Source organism: Sebastes fasciatus, chromosome 1, assembly GCF_043250625.1.
Source record: "Sebastes fasciatus isolate fSebFas1 chromosome 1, fSebFas1.pri, whole genome shotgun sequence".
NCBI classification, from domain to species: Eukaryota; Metazoa; Chordata; class Actinopteri; order Perciformes; family Sebastidae; genus Sebastes; species Sebastes fasciatus.
The window spans coordinates 16920154-16935355 of NC_133795.1; the positions used below are offsets into that span (position 1 = coordinate 16920154).

Sequence of the window (15202 nt, forward strand, 5' to 3'; positions counted from 1 at the left end):
TAAACATAAACATACATAATGAAAAAAAAACAAAGAAAGGAAGGAGGACTTTACATAAAACTGAAAAACTAGTGTAATAGATTACATTAGCTTGTACCTGATCAATGTAAGTTGTTTTATGTAATTGTCCTTTAATCTTATTTTATAGATTGTGTATTTATATTGTACCACTCTTATCTGTTCTGTGTGTGCTGCTTCTATTTACCTGAATTCTTTGTTTATTATCTTCTCGTCAATAAAAAACAACAACAAAAACAACAAAAAACAGCTGTAATAAAATGTTAATATATATATATATATATATAAATTTATATATATATATATATATATTGGGATCTGTGAGACAAAATAGGCTTTTTCTCAACAGAATTAATTTCATGAATGTAAAATTTCTCTAATAGTATCAATATATTAATTTATATTAATATATAATTAATATATACATTTTATTTAAAAGGAAGATTTTAACTTGCACACTTTATCTATTGTATATATTTTGTTGTTGTTATTCTATGTTCATATTTTATATTTTCTAAGATAGTTGTAGTCGTTCTAATATATTCTTTATATTGTGTACACTATAGATATTACCTCTATTGCACACCACCAACAGCTCTACTCTGCACATTTATAGACTAGTTTTTACTGTATTATACCAATAATTTACAGCTTTATTCTGCACTTTAGTCTATTTTAAAAAAAACTCTCTACCTCAGTTCTCATCCCACATTATATTCCATATTTGACATTTCTTAATCCCCTGGTCTCTACAGTATATCTCCTATATTTTATTATTCAGCACTTTATCACTTGTTGCACTATATTCACTTTTTTAATAGTCCTGTATCTCAGTTGTTACCCTGCACTATATTCAGTTTTAACAGTCTCTTCTGCACTATATTCACATTTTTAATAGTCCTGTATCTCCGCTGTTACCCTGCACTATATTCTGTTTTTACAGTTTTCTTCATCTCTTTGTATTTTTTATATCTGGTATATTTTTTTGTACTTTGTACTACTAACTTTTTTACTGCCTTTTTACTAACATGTTTTGCACTATGGAACTGTGATGCTGGAAACTTGAATTTCCCTCGGGATCAATAAAGCTACTATCTATCTATCTATCTATCTATCTATCTATCTATCTATCTATCTATCTATCTATCTATCTATCATGTTGGTAACGAACATTTATTTTGTCATTGCATAGAGATGGAGATTCACAATACAAGGGATTTAACATGCAGATTATCAGAAGGATGGTTACGCCCTCTAGCGACACCACGTTGGACGTAACGTTATGTGACGTCACCACGTAACGTATACTGTGTACGGAAGTGTCACGTCTTTGATAGCTGCTTGTAGCTTCTAGCTTCTGCTGCTGCTCTACAGACAAATGCAATCTCACACTTTTTCCATCAGGAACTTGGCGCTTTTGTTATCGGTTTTCATGCAGCCAACACTGACAGTTTTTACAGTATGATACTAAAGCAGAAAGGTTGTCAAATTCACGCTTGACAAAGATTTCCAGCAGCTTACAGGAAGTCCACAATGAGTTCTCAGGAAGTACTGAAGAATACCTCCACTCTGTTATCATATAATGTGCTGCTGCAGGTACATGAACACACACACACACACACACACACACACACACACACACACACACACACACACACACACACACACACACACACACACACACACACACACACACACACACACACACACACACACACACACACACACACACACACACACACACAACACAGTTGAAATATAACACCATACCAGCCCAGTGTTTAAAAGTTCAGACAACTAATAATTATGTCTTGTTAAATGTTGAATATGATTCTCTGTTTGTTTGTTTTCTTTATTCTCAGGTGTTGTTCCGAATCCTCACCTTCTTGCTGAATGCATTCACACTGAGGTTTGTGACCAAAGAGCTGATTGGTGTTGTCAACGTCAGGTAAGGATGACAGATGGGAGAAGAACAATGCCAGCACATTTCACTGCACCAGCTGCTGTGACATGTATATGTGTGTGTGTGTGTCTTTATCATGCAGGCTCACACTACTGTACACCACATTAGTATTTTTATCCAGAGAAGCTTTCCGGAGAGCCTGTCTGAGTGGGGGATCCAAGACGAAGCACAGCTGGAGACAAGCTATCAACCTCATATGGCTGACGTGAGTTGAGCGATTTTACAAAATCCAATCCAAATTTATTTATAAAGCACATTTAAAAACAACAAAAGTTGACCAAAGTGCTGTACAATTGTACATAAATAACATAAAAACAACACTATAAAACACAGCAAGACCAACTTAAAACTAACAGGAAATTAACATAATAAAAGTGTTAAGACCAATAGGAAAGGAAAAAGGATTAAAATAGTCACCTCTCATGCCGAGCCAAAAGCCAAGGAATAAAAGTGCGTTTTGAGGTTTTATTTAAAAACAGGCAGCGTGGGGGACAGCCGAACACGTGGAGGCAGAACATTCGAGAGCTTTGGAGCTGCAACTGCAAAGGCTCGGTCACCCCTGAGCTTCAACCTAGAGCTCGGGACAGTCAGAAGCAACTGGTCAGTTGATCTGAGTGTCCTTGATAAAAGATGAGGTTTTAAAAGATCAGAGAGATAGGTCGGAGCTTGCCCATTTAATGATTTATATGTTAATAATAAAATCTTAAAATCAATCCTAAAACGCACAGGGAGCCAGTGAAGTGAAGCCAGAATCAGGGAGATGTGCTCATGTTTACGTGTACCAGTTAAAAGACGAGCTGCCGCATTCTGGACAAGCTGCAAGCGAGACAAAGAGGCTTGTTTAACACCAACGTGAATTACAATAGTCAAGACGTGTGGTGATAAAAGCATGCATTACCTTTTTAAAATCATTAAAAGATAAAAAGGACTTAACCCTGGATAAAAGCCGCAGTTGGAAATAATTTGATTCCACAACTGCGTTTATTTGCTTGTCCATTTTAAAATCCTTTTAAAATGAGTAAAGCGTGTTTAATCTTGTGTATTCTACTTGGACATTTACCTTGTCTTTGCCTCTTTTACCTCTCAGGTTTCCTCTGGGAGTGTTATGGGCGACCCTGCTAACCTGTGTGTGGCTGTGGCTCCTGGAGGTCCCCGACCCCCAGACTGTCCCTTACTACGGCCCTGCTGTGGTGTTGTTTGCATTGTCAGGAGTGCAGGAGCTCCTGGCTGAGCCCCTCTGGGTGCTGGCTCAAGCTCACATGTTTGTCCGAGTGAAGGTGATCGCCGAGAGCTTGGCAATGATCACTAAGTGCAGTATAACCGTGGTGTTGGTGGTGTTTGCCCGTGAATGGGGCCTTTACATCTTCTCTGTTGCACAGGTAAGAAGTCCCCTCTGCATTATTTCTGTGATTTTTTCCTCTGTATGTAATGATTCTAAGCTGTGGGCTTTTCTTAGATGATGTTCACAGGATCCCTGGTGCTGTGCTACGCAGTTTACTTCAGTCGTTACATAGGCTCTGAAGAGGCAGCCAAGAAGGGTTTTCCTCTGCACCGGGTTGGAGATCTCTTGCCCTGTAGAGCTGATGGAGAGGTAGTAGGGCAGAATATATTACTATTTATTATTCATGATCTATCTTCACAAAATCAAATCGACAAGTTACCGTACAGGACTAATGATCCTCATCTATTGCTCTGTTTATAGCCGCTGCTTGATAGGACTCTGGCCGGGCTCACATGGAGCTTCTTCAAGCAGTCCTTCCTGAAGCAGATCCTGTCAGAGGGTGAGCGGTACATCATGACCTTCTTCAACGTCCTCAGCTTTGGAGAGCAGGGAGTTTATGATATCGTCAATAATCTGGGCTCCATGGTGCCCCGCTTCTTCTTCTTTCCTGTCGAGGAAAGCTTCTACATCTTCTTTGCCAAAGTGCTGGAGCGAGGACGTGACGTCAAAAGTCAGAAACAGGTGCGAGTCTTGAATATAAGATCTTTGTTAACAGCTAGAAAGGAATCATTGGTTTTACTTCATGTTGTGGGGTTTTGTCTGCAGGAAGACATTGCCATTGCAGCAGAGGTCCTGGAGTGTCTGCTGAAACTGGTGCTGGTGGTTGGTCTGATTATCTCAGCGTTTGGATACGCCTACTCTTACTTGGCTCTGGACATTTATGGCGGCTCTCTACTTAGCAGTGGGGCAGGTAACAGAGCCACAACACACTAGTTGTATTGGATATATGTGAAAATATTCTGCTTTGCTTGGTGTTCTTAGTCACTGCTCTGTGTTTGTTTTTGTTTTTTTGTTTTGTCGTTGTTAAAGGGCCCTCTTTGCTGCGATGCTACAGCTTCTATGTTCTCATGCTCGCTGTAAATGGTGTAACGGAGTGCTTTGTATTTGCTGCCATGAGCCAAAAAGAGGTTGACAAGTAAGTATCGTAATAACCACATACAGTCGGTCATAACACATCACGTAACCTGTCAGTTAACACTGTTTGTGTTTCATCCTCAGGTATAACCTGGTGATGCTGGCTCTGTCTGTGTCTTTCCTGTTCCTGTCCTACATGCTGACATGGTGGGCTGGCGGTGTGGGCTTCATACTGGCAAACTGCCTCAACATGGGCCTCCGCATTTTGAACAGCCTGCTTTACATACACCGTTACTTCCAGTCAAGTCAATGGAAACCTCTGCGAGGTCTTCTGCCCTCCCCGTTCCTACTACTGGCACTTGCTGTCAGTGCCGTTGTCACAGCGCTGTCTGAGGTACAAGAAAATTATGTCTTTTCATTCTCCACTCAGGGTTTATCTCTAAATATCGACCATTATATGACAGTTTTATTCTCTCTCTCTCTCTCTCTATAAATATATATATATATATATATATATATTAGGGATGTCAATCGATTAAAATATTTAAACGCTATTAATTGCATGATTGTCCATGGTTAATCGTGATCAATAGCACATTCTGTTGAAAATGTTCCTTAAATGGAGATTTGTCAAGTATTTAATACTCTTATCAACATGGGAGTGGGCCAATATGCTTGCTTTATGCAAATGTATGTATATATTTATTATTGGAATTCAATTAACAACACAAAACAATGAAAAATATTGACCAGAAACCCTCACAGGTACTGCATTTAGCATAAAATATATGCTCAAATCATAACATGGCAAACTGCAGCCCAACAGGCAACAACAGCTGTCAGTGTGTCAGTGTGCTGACTTGACTATGACTTGCCCCAAACTGCATGTGATTATCATAAAGTGAGCATGTCTGTAAAGGGGAGACTTGTGGGTACCCATAAAAACCCATTTTAATTCACATGGAGGTCAGAGGTCAAGCTTTAAAAGCTTCACTCTAGCTTTAAAGCTGAGCCCGCTACAACCTCCAAAAATTGATTGTGTTAATGTGTTAAAGAAATTAGTGGCGTTAAAACGAATCTGCGTTTTGACAGCCCTAATATCTATATATCTATATCTATATTGAATCTTCTGCAAATCAGTGGCCCTAACTTGAGCTTCTTTATTCTCTGGTTGCAGGGTTTGTTCTGCTGTGACAGAGGCTCAATGCTGAGGCTGGTCCATATCGGCGTCGGAGCTGCGTGTCTACTCGGTGTGTTTGTGACTTTTTTTTTCACAGAGACTCGACTTATTCAGTTTGTGAGGACTCAGCTCTTGCCTCAATACAGAAAGAAAGACTCTTAAAGAGGACCTATTGTGCTCATTTTCAGGTGCATACTGGTATTTTGGGTTTCTACTGGAACATGTCTACATGATTTAGTGCTCAAAAAAGTTGTTATTTTTCTCCGTCTGTACTTCAGCACCTCTTTTCACCCTTTGTCTGAAACGCTGTGTTTGAGCTCCACGTTACAGAAGAAAAGGCGGGACTCCAATCAAGGCGTTTTAGGCAGTTCAGGAGCAGTGTTTCTGTCGGGGAGAGTAACTCCCTTTTACAGGCACAAAAAAACTATATAACACACTAAAGGAAGGGGGAAAAGCACAAAAGCATAATAGGTCGTCTTTAAATGAGTCTGGAAATTGGGTCACTGAACTGGAAGAAAGCTTCTGTTTCACTACAGATGGATTCTAACAAGAGCTGCTGATTTACAGTTACTGACTGTGTGAAAGCAACGAGGGAACAACTTTTTCAATTGACCTCACATGTTTGTATGTGAATCTGTGTATTTATGATGCTGATATGTTGCAATGGGTCATTCCTGTGTTGGCTCATACAAGTATGAACAAACATGACTGTTTTGGGGTCCAATTATGGCCGATAAAGAAATGAATGCAATTTAAGAAAACTGTTGAATTTGTTAAAGGAATGCTTTGTCCCACAGAAGTAAAACAAGACAAACTCATTCATATTTGCGGTATTATAATTTATTTAATGGGCAAAATATGGATTTATAAAATGTAAGCAGCCCAAAGGATCTGTGGTGTGTGTGTGTGTCCAAAAATCACCAAAAACTCCCAATTTTCAGGTTTGCCTTTCACCATTTTGGAGCAGCTGTTTCAAGGCTATTTTAAGTAGCAGTTCAGTCATCTCCTAAAGCATCACATACTTATTCTGTTCACATATCCTTTGTTTTTGACAAGGTGAAGAAGCAGGGAGGAAATGTGTTTCGTAAACCACCAACAAAGCATAATGGTACATCTCCACTTGACATTTGTTACTTATATATTTTTTTTATGTCTGGTGACAATTTCATTGCTACAATATACAGTATAATGTGACGGAGTATACGCGTTGTAGAGCATGGACTTGCACACACTGTTTGCACGAGCTTTATGGAAACTAAGTAGATTTGAGTTCAGCGATTATTAGACATGTTGCTTGGAAACACTTTCTTCTTGTTAGTTTGTCCTCCCTCTGTACTAATCGCCACTGAATTTAGGGTCCCTGAGGGCTCCTTAATGATGTAATTGTGGAAAGTGAGCAGGAAGGGGTGGGTACAGCATTCTTTTACAGCAGGGCAAAGCTCCTCTCTTCTCCTCTCTGCTTCTTCTTTACATGTATCTTGTATTTATATGCCAGTTGTTGATGTCCTGAGACAGCCAGCTACATATCTTTTGAGTCCTACCTTTTGAACTTTGAGTTCAATTTGCTTGGCTTACTTATTACCAGGGGGGAGGATACGCAGACATACTTTTGTCACATTCTTGCACCTCTTGGATTTATTTGGGGAAATGTAACGCCACAAGTTGTAGCAGTGATCTCATCATTTCCTGATGAAACAGCAGGGAGGACAGCAGACCAGGAGAAACACCAGAGGCAGAGAGACAGAGAAGAGGAGGAGCGTTTACACTCATTACGTCATTTCTAAGTCTTGAGAACAGATGTGTTGTCCACTGGAGAATCACTGCTAGGTTGTGTTTCTATGAGAGTGCGTGTTGGGCTGATCTCACAAGAGAAAAAGAGAAAGACCGAGAGATTTTCTTCCAGCACATCTTCAACTGCTCAAACAACATGTCTCAAGTAAGACCTCTGACATTTTCTCATATTGTTGAAAGGACTTTCTGCAGAGTTGAATAGCCAGAAATCACAGGTGTGTGTTGTCGCACTTATTTCTTCTCAGCCAGGTCAGGAAGAAGGTGAACAGATGGAGCGTCCTGAGGTGAGCGACGAGGACCTAACCGAAGCAAAGGGCAAACTGGGTACAGGTGGGCCGGCGAAGAGCAAGACACTTGAAGTGATGGAGGAGTGCGGTGAGGACACACACACACAAACACACATGCAAATATGATTTGACACTTGTCTTAAAGATGAAACTGAAAGGAAGTTTTGTTTTTCTGCATCTGGTTAAGCTAAAATCACATTATGGCTGTGAGTTTATGAGAGGGGCGTTCCCTCGTCATGCTCAAGTTTCCACTCCATATACAGAGAGGAGAGGAGGGTTGTAATGATGGGAGATTCCTGTCAAACAGTGTTTGGCTCTCATCCAGTGGGATGAAGTGTGTGTTTATTTATAGAGAACATATCCACAGTAATACATAACCCTTCTTACTGCCTCATTAACAGTGAAATATTCTGATTGATGTTTCTCTTTCTTCACAGAGAAAGTTGGCAAAACTGCTCCCTCTGTGTTCAGTGGAGCGAGGTCAGGAACGGAGACTGTTCTGAACACACGCTCAGGTCGACCAATCAGGAAGTAGCAGTGGACTTCCTGACCATGATTGGACAACACTTTTTCCATCTTATGGGTTTGGGATGAGTTGTTTAAAGCCTCTTTTTTGGGTGTTCTCCAATTGTCTGAAGTTTTTGTTTTTGCACTCTGTTCTGTTTGGTTATGGCATGTTTTTGCACTTTTATAATGGTGATAATTAACTTCCTTAAGTGAAAACACTAGAGGTGAATATGGTAAATAATGCAACTAATAGATATCACCATGAAACGTCCCCAGTTGATGACTTACATTAAGACAATTATTTTTTGTATTACAAGTTTCCCGAAATTGTATGATTCAATATGCAAATTAGGCATTATCTTATCAAAGTTGTGCTATTTTGCATACATTTCCAGAACAGAAATGTGAACATTGGATAAAGCCAGGTTAAAAGTTCTTGTTTCACTTTGTTGAGTCAAAGGTTTACAAAGAAAATTGTTGATACCTCTTTTTATCACTCCATAAATCAGAAAATACTGTCAACAGTGATAAAATAAATCCATTTTCGCCATGTTTTTAGGAATAAAATGTTCTATAAATCAGGCTATGAATGATATATTAACAAACCCCTCTGTAAAAACCTGCAGAATAAGAAGTTTGGTGCTACGGAAGTGGAGATTTTTAGAAAAAGATTTAAAACTGTAAAATTCCATACATTTTGAAGACACTTCAGGTGAATAGGGTAAAACATGTGAACTAATAGATATCACCATGAAACGTCCCCAGTTGATTACTTATATTAAGATGATTTTTTTGTATTACAAGTTTCCTGAAATGTTATGTTTAAATATGAAAATGAGGCATTATCTAATGGTAACTTTCGGTGAATTTAGGAGAAATCTAACATCACACATACATGTAGACAAAGTGTATTAAAATAAACACCTAAATATGTATTCTGGGTGATTTCTTTCCACTAGTCTGAAAGAAGACATGTTATGGAAGCAAAAATAAACCAAAATCTCAAAATTGACCAGTGAATGAAAAACTATGCTTTTGTCTGCAGTGTTTCCCATTAAAAAAAAAAATTCTTGGTAAGCCAGTTTTTCATTTTTAAAATAGATAATTTTTGTTTAACCTTTATTGCTGTTTCTGTCACACCAGCATTCATCCTCCATTGCAGGTTGCAGGGTAATAATGAGGAACACAGGAGCAATACTGCAATTGAAAGAATTCCATGAAAGACAATTAAGAAAATGTATGTTTTGATATAAAAAAAAAGATATCTTTTGGAAATTTGTCACAACCAACCTGTGTTTCATTGTAAGAAGTACCTGTAATATAGTAAATGTTAAAGAAAACTGAGTCAATTTCTGTTTTTTCTTTTTATTCAAAAAAATTATTTTCAACAACAAACAAAATGAATAAAACTTTATTAGAACAAAACTACTGCAGCAGATGATGTCGGGACGCTAGAATGAGCCGTGGTGTGGAGGGTAAAGATGGAAAAATGCAAAGAAAACGCCACATAACGGCTGGCTGAACACCAGCCCTGCGAGATGTGAAAGAAAAAAGGTGGAAATCCAGTTTTATTTCATAAACTTGTGATGTTGATCTTGGAGGATTTTGGCGGAGGACTTAGCGTCGTAGAACAACTCGTTGATTTCCTCGACCTGCTCCCTCTCCACGTTCTCTTTTCCCTGAACGCGGCCCAACAGGCTGGCTGGCGTCAGAAGCTGTACAGCGTACCTGAGAGGAAACAGCAAGTAAGAGCCACTCAGTATACTCACACATTTACAGTATAAGCCAGTTTATGATAACGAGGATTTCCATTTGAAAATGTAATTTTCATTTTCTTTACTTGATAATTGCTCCCAACTGGACCACTGTGGACACTCAATATAAGGTTGCTCATTTCTTCACTCTATTCAGTAACACACAATGTATATTCTTACCGGAGGGTGGTCTTGGTGCCGATCTCTGACAGGTGTGACAGAGCTTCCTCGCTGATATTGATCCCCTCAGTCTGAGCGCGGATCTTGATGATCTACAAACCACATCATCATTAGTGACACATGCACAGACGGCACACATGCAGGTACTTGAGGTACTGAGACTCACCTGCTTCATCTCCTGTGATGTGTACAACATGGTGCGGATGATCATGACTCTGTCCAGCAGGTCCAGAGGAATCCCGTGTGGAGAGCAGATGTCCTCTGTCCCCCTGGTGAGCAACAAATACATGTTAATACCACGGATCTTAAATCCTAGCGGGATGTTCTTTTCTGTTGAATTTTTGACAATTTCTTAGACCTCCTACCTAATCAAACAGTTTCCCCTGTTGGAGGCGAACATGACGATGGGGGCGATGGTGCTCTCCAGCGCTCGATGGAGGTATGTGAAGCATTCGATGTCCAGCATGTGCACCTCGTCCACAAACAGCACGCCGGGTACGAGTTCAGCCACGCCTTGGTCAATGTAGCGGTTCACCACCTTGTTAATCTCAGCACGCAGTTTATCTAAAATACGAGAGAAAACAGGGAATGAATAAATAGTGATAAAAAGTGTCGAAGCCAGCTGGTGATGTGAGCTGGGAAGCTGTCAGGTGTTTCTCTAGCTACCTGTGATTTCTGTCTTTTTGGGCTTCATCAGTTGTCCCATCATGGAGAGAATGTCCTGGCCTCCCTGAGATCAAACAAAGAGCGATTAGTTTAATCATACAGGGGATACATCTGCAAACTGGTAAGATGTAAACAGCTGCACTGATATTAAATTACAAGACATTTTGCAGGTCCATACCTGGGGTCTGGCATTTGCAATATCCAGGTCATGCAGTGTGACATCTTGGACTATCTCTTTCTTTTTGTGGACATCACCTTTGGGCAGCGGCACGTACTCCTCTGCCTCCAGGTCGAACTCTGTAGCAAAAGTGTCACAGCGACCTTGTCTCTGCAAAGACACAGCACACCAATATGTGTTAATAATAATAATTTAAAAATCAACCCTCACATTGCTCTGGACGACAGTGAAACAAAAGACAGTGCAGGGGAGGAGGGAGAGCAGGTGTATGATTGAACCCAGTGCCAGGCCATCGCAGAGAGGAGGGCAAGAGGCCGAGGGATGAAAGAGTTTCAGAAGGCAGGTCATGACACGGCTGTCAACAGTAACAAATGTGTTGTCCAGCCCTCCTCCTTTGGCCTCTGACTTGAGCCGCCCCGCGCCCCCCGGACCACCTGCGCCGATTAAAGGAACTGTCGTCGTGGCCTGTCAACACAGGCCACAAGCCCCGCTGCTGGAAAAAGAGGCATTGTGGGAGATTGAGAGATAGAGGGAGCATGAAGAGCTGCATTCCAGAGTACAGTAGAAATGCAGCAGAGCTTTGATGCAGAGCTGAAAGAGATGACAGAACGCCACCATGAAGGGACTGACGAGGACATGCAAGACAGAAGACACTGAACTTTGGTGTAACCAAATGTCTCGTTTGTGAACTAAACAATTTGGTGAATCAAAGCCTAGTATGTGCGTCGTTTTCTACTTGGCTCGGCTGATCAAAATGTGTGGCCGTTGTGAGGGGAGTAACACAATACCTTCACGGCTCCGCTGTTGGCTTCAATGTAGATGACATCTCCCGCTTCCACGCGTTCTTTCTGAAGACTCTCATAAATACTGGGGTCCAGCTAAAGAAACAAGAGAAGAGATTTTTGAGTAAGACACCAGTGAAAGTTGCAGATGAAATTGGATCGTTAGTGCCAAAATGGGTTAGCCAGAATACCATGTGGAGGAAGCAAGAAGGTGTTTTTATTTACATGCAACGGATAGGAGAAAAAACAAAGATTACAATATGACCTTGAGCTGCTTTGTGCCTTTGCCCGTCTTCAGACCGATGATGACGTGGCTGATGGTTTTTCCGTAGCCACCCATGGGATTCTCAGTCTCACAGGGGGTCAGCTCCGTCACCTCCCCCTCATACACCTCCTTTGTTTCTTTGATACGCAGACCTGAATGTGGGCGACATTACAGTCACACACGCACGCACAGCGCAGAGGGAGAGCTCAATCGGGCCTTTATATTCCTGTATCAACTACTTCCTTCGGTCTACTGAACAATGCGTTTTATTACAGAGAGGGAACACGTGTGCTCGTGCACCATGAAAGGCCTGGGCATCATCTTGTGTAACGTAATCACACTCTTGTTTCTCTTTCATGCAGCCGGTGTGGCACCGAGTATGAGCAGGTGGCTGATCCGCTGTGGTGAGGGTCAGACAGCGATGCTTAAGGCTGGGACCGTCTGTCACACGGTGCTCTTATCGGCAGAGTGATGACAACTTCAAAATGAGACCCCCTTCCCCCCTGGGGATCCTGTTCTAGGGGAGGAGCAAAAGGTGCTGATGACCACCTCTCCCTCTACCTAAGCTCCATTTCCTACCCTGCGACAGGTACCATCAGCAGTCAGACAAACCCCTTCCCCCTTCTCCAGCCTTCCTTCCTTTTCAACACCATTCTCATAAATCCGCTGTCAAGTGTTGCCTTTCAGCTCATGAGAACAGTGTGTGCAGGGCACCTTGCTCTGCCTGCTCAAGGATTCCTCACTGAGGGAACGAGTTGAACATATCAGGTCCTTTAAGGGAGGGTCTAAAAAATATATATACGTATATATATTTTTCTCATTTACCCCAGGTGGTATCTAGTCATACAGACAGTTTGGGTTTTATGTGCTGAGGTTTTAAAACAGTAATTATACTGCCCTGACCCTATGCAATGTAAGGGAATGGAGTTGAAATGGGAATGGGAATGTAATGGGAATGGGAATGTAATGTTTGGCCAGGATATTTCACAGACCTCACTGTTGTTTTCCCTGACACTTTTTTCAGTAGAAAGTCTGGTGATTATATAACTTTGTCTGTTTTTTAATCTGCATTTTTAACATTTGCTTTCTTTTAGCGTGACTCTCCTTTCCAATTGCCAGTATTTAAAAATGTCACTTGTGTTGTGTGTAACCAATCATGACAGTTTTACAACCCCCAAACTCATACCCCGATAGATAGGAGCCTATCAAAGACAACAACTTCAGCCACAATGACTGGTTTTGGGGGTAGGAGCTATGGCCAAGAAGCCAAATCATATTTAAGTGACACTCACCAATGGCCCTCCTGAAATTCTCCATCAGTACTTCTGTTTTTTTAATCTCAGTTGAGTAGACCTCACTTCCAACCATTGGGCAGAAAGGTACCTTGTTTCCCAACTCCTGTGCTACAGCCAAGGCGAGGGCAGTCTGGAGGAACGAGTAGAAAAGAGTCAAAGTCTGGAGCAACAACGGAGGCCACATTCAGTTACTGCCGTCTTGCTAGTGAATGAACACTGCACACTTACCTTTCCTGTACCGGGTGGCCCTGCCAGTAACACTGCCCTTCCTGCCATCTTCTTTGAACGGATAAGATCGACAATGATGCCACAAGCCTGAGGAGAAAAAATAAATAAATATATATATATATATATATATATATAGTACCCGGTTGCCACAGTTAAGGATGCGTCTTGTAAGTGCGTGCGTTGAGTGTGATTTTCGCTGCCTGTCTGCCACACAGGCCCTCAGTATAATATCCTTGTGCCTGTCTACAGATTCCAATAGTCTAACATGAGTGTCAGCAACCTCTAACTCTTTTTTATGCTTGTTTCGGTGTCTACATTATTATTTTATATATAAAATTGTATTTATATATTTATTTTATTATTTATTATTATTTTTTTCTTTTATCAGTTTATTTATTTATTTGTGTTTCCTTCTTTGGGATTACTTAATGTTGTATATATATACTTAATGTGTGTATATATATATATAAATATATATATATATACACACATATAGTATATATATAAATATATATACTGTATGTATGTACTGTATATATATATGTGTATATATATTCAGCTGCAAAGGAGACTGTTAAAACTTTACAAAGCAACGTTTAACATAATATATATTTAATAAATATATGAATGAGTGTGACTTGTGTTTAGAGTGAACTTTCCCTTTATCTCACCTCTGACCTCTGACCTGAGTGTGAAACAGCGACACACACAGTGCTAACGGAACTAGCTTGTTGTTGCAGCTGATCGCCTACAATGAGCCCAAATAATCCCTGCAATCGATACTCAGCTCTCAAAGTCACCCCTCCAAACTACACAGGAATACCGTAGGTGCAGTGAAACATAAACATCACCTCTCTAGCAGCCTCCTGGCCGACCAGACCACATGCGGACTGTTTGGCGTTGCCGGCCTCGTCCAGCCCGAGTCCTTTCACATGACTGTGAGTGGCGATCCGCTGCGTCTTCGTGGTGCTTTTTACCTCCTCGATCTTCATAGTTACTGTTTACTGTACAAATATGTGATGTAAAAAACTACCAGGTAGGTTTACGGTGAACAAAATACCTCCTGTTCCTCAGATAATCTCTCACCGCCACACTCGGCGCCGAAACTCAAAACACAGAGAAATCGGTTTCCATGTGGGGTTACTAGGGAAAATAACCCGGAAGTGATACCCTGTTGTGCTGTGTCGGTCGCAAACGAACCGGCTAAAAGAGCCGGCTCTTTTAAGTGAACGATAAGAGATAAGAGTTTTTCTTATTTTGTTTTATATTAATTCAAGGCAGAATGATAGGATGATCTTCTCCGCTCCATGCACTAACTGTGACTGAAGTTGTGTTATTGACATCTGTGCGACCAATCAGGTGATGACAGACAAGGATCATACCATCAAGAATAGAATAGAAAGCATTATTGTCATCGTATTAAATACAACGAGATACACAGTTGCCACTTCTGGTCAGTGCTTTAAAACAAATACTTGACAAGACTAAACGAGGCAGATAAAACATAAAACAGGTAAAACACACACAGTTATAAAGCAAATAAAACAGGTAAAGTAGATGTAATAAATAAATATAAACAGAAGTGTTACACTAGAGGTATAAAATATAAAAAATAGATGTAATGTAAACAGAGGTAATTGCACTTGTAAAATAGGTAGGGTAGATGTAATAAATAAAATGTAAACAAAGGTAGTTGCACTTGAGGTGTATATTGCATCAAGGATATATTGCACAGACAAATATAGACAAGCA

General features: G+C 40.5%; 3 protein-coding genes across 3 annotated transcripts; 2 read left to right on the plus strand and 1 right to left on the minus strand.

Annotated features, from left to right (window-relative positions):
- Nucleotides 1-1323: 1323 nt before the first annotated feature.
- On the plus strand, nt 1324-6278 carry rft1 (RFT1 homolog). Its single transcript, XM_074634043.1, has 10 exons — nt 1324-1614; nt 1881-1966; nt 2064-2186; nt 3069-3360; nt 3438-3572; nt 3684-3944; nt 4029-4173; nt 4293-4398; nt 4482-4731; nt 5515-6278. The coding sequence occupies exons 1-10, from the start codon at nt 1552-1554 to the stop codon at nt 5677-5679; spliced, it is 1626 nt and encodes a 541-aa protein (XP_074490144.1). The 5' UTR covers nt 1324-1551; the 3' UTR covers nt 5680-6278.
- A 1016-nt stretch (nt 6279-7294) lies between these two features.
- mustn1a (musculoskeletal, embryonic nuclear protein 1a) lies at nt 7295-9179 on the plus strand. The gene is made up of 3 exons (XM_074634058.1): nt 7295-7453; nt 7554-7683; nt 8033-9179. The coding sequence occupies exons 1-3, from the start codon at nt 7445-7447 to the stop codon at nt 8128-8130; spliced, it is 237 nt and encodes a 78-aa protein (XP_074490159.1). The 5' UTR covers nt 7295-7444; the 3' UTR covers nt 8131-9179.
- Nucleotides 9180-9451: 272 nt separating this feature from the next.
- ruvbl1 (RuvB-like AAA ATPase 1) lies at nt 9452-14592 on the minus strand. The gene is made up of 11 exons (XM_074634052.1): nt 14302-14592; nt 13451-13537; nt 13220-13352; nt 11928-12079; nt 11669-11758; nt 10881-11030; nt 10703-10766; nt 10402-10600; nt 10203-10305; nt 10037-10128; nt 9452-9830 (listed from the first exon to the last, which is right to left on the minus strand). Exons 1-11 carry the CDS (start codon nt 14440-14442, stop codon nt 9671-9673), a joined length of 1371 nt encoding a protein of 456 aa, XP_074490153.1. The 5' UTR covers nt 14443-14592; the 3' UTR covers nt 9452-9670.
- Between the last annotated feature and the right edge of the window lie 610 nt (nt 14593-15202).

Excerpts from the sequence above, each read along its gene's own strand:
- ruvbl1 (XM_074634052.1), bottom strand. The coding sequence starts at position 14,442 with ATGAAGATCGAGGAGGTAAAAAGCACCACGAAGACGCAGCGGATCGCC. Across the intron at positions 13,353-13,450 it reads GGCCACCCGGTACAGGAAAG|ACTGCCCTCGCCTTGGCTGT; the intron begins GTAAGTGTGCAG and ends TCGTTCCTCCAG. Across the intron at positions 11,759-11,927 it reads AAGGCACAAAGCAGCTCAAG|CTGGACCCCAGTATTTATGA; the intron begins GTCATATTGTAA and ends TTGTTTCTTTAG.
- mustn1a (XM_074634058.1), top strand. Across the intron at positions 7,684-8,032 it reads TGAAGTGATGGAGGAGTGCG|AGAAAGTTGGCAAAACTGCT; the intron begins GTGAGGACACAC and ends CTTTCTTCACAG.
- rft1 (XM_074634043.1), top strand. The coding sequence starts at position 1,552 with ATGAGTTCTCAGGAAGTACTGAAGAATACCTCCACTCTGTTATCATAT. Across the intron at positions 4,174-4,292 it reads TCTACTTAGCAGTGGGGCAG|GGCCCTCTTTGCTGCGATGC; the intron begins GTAACAGAGCCA and ends TCGTTGTTAAAG. Across the intron at positions 4,399-4,481 it reads AGCCAAAAAGAGGTTGACAA|GTATAACCTGGTGATGCTGG; the intron begins GTAAGTATCGTA and ends TTTCATCCTCAG.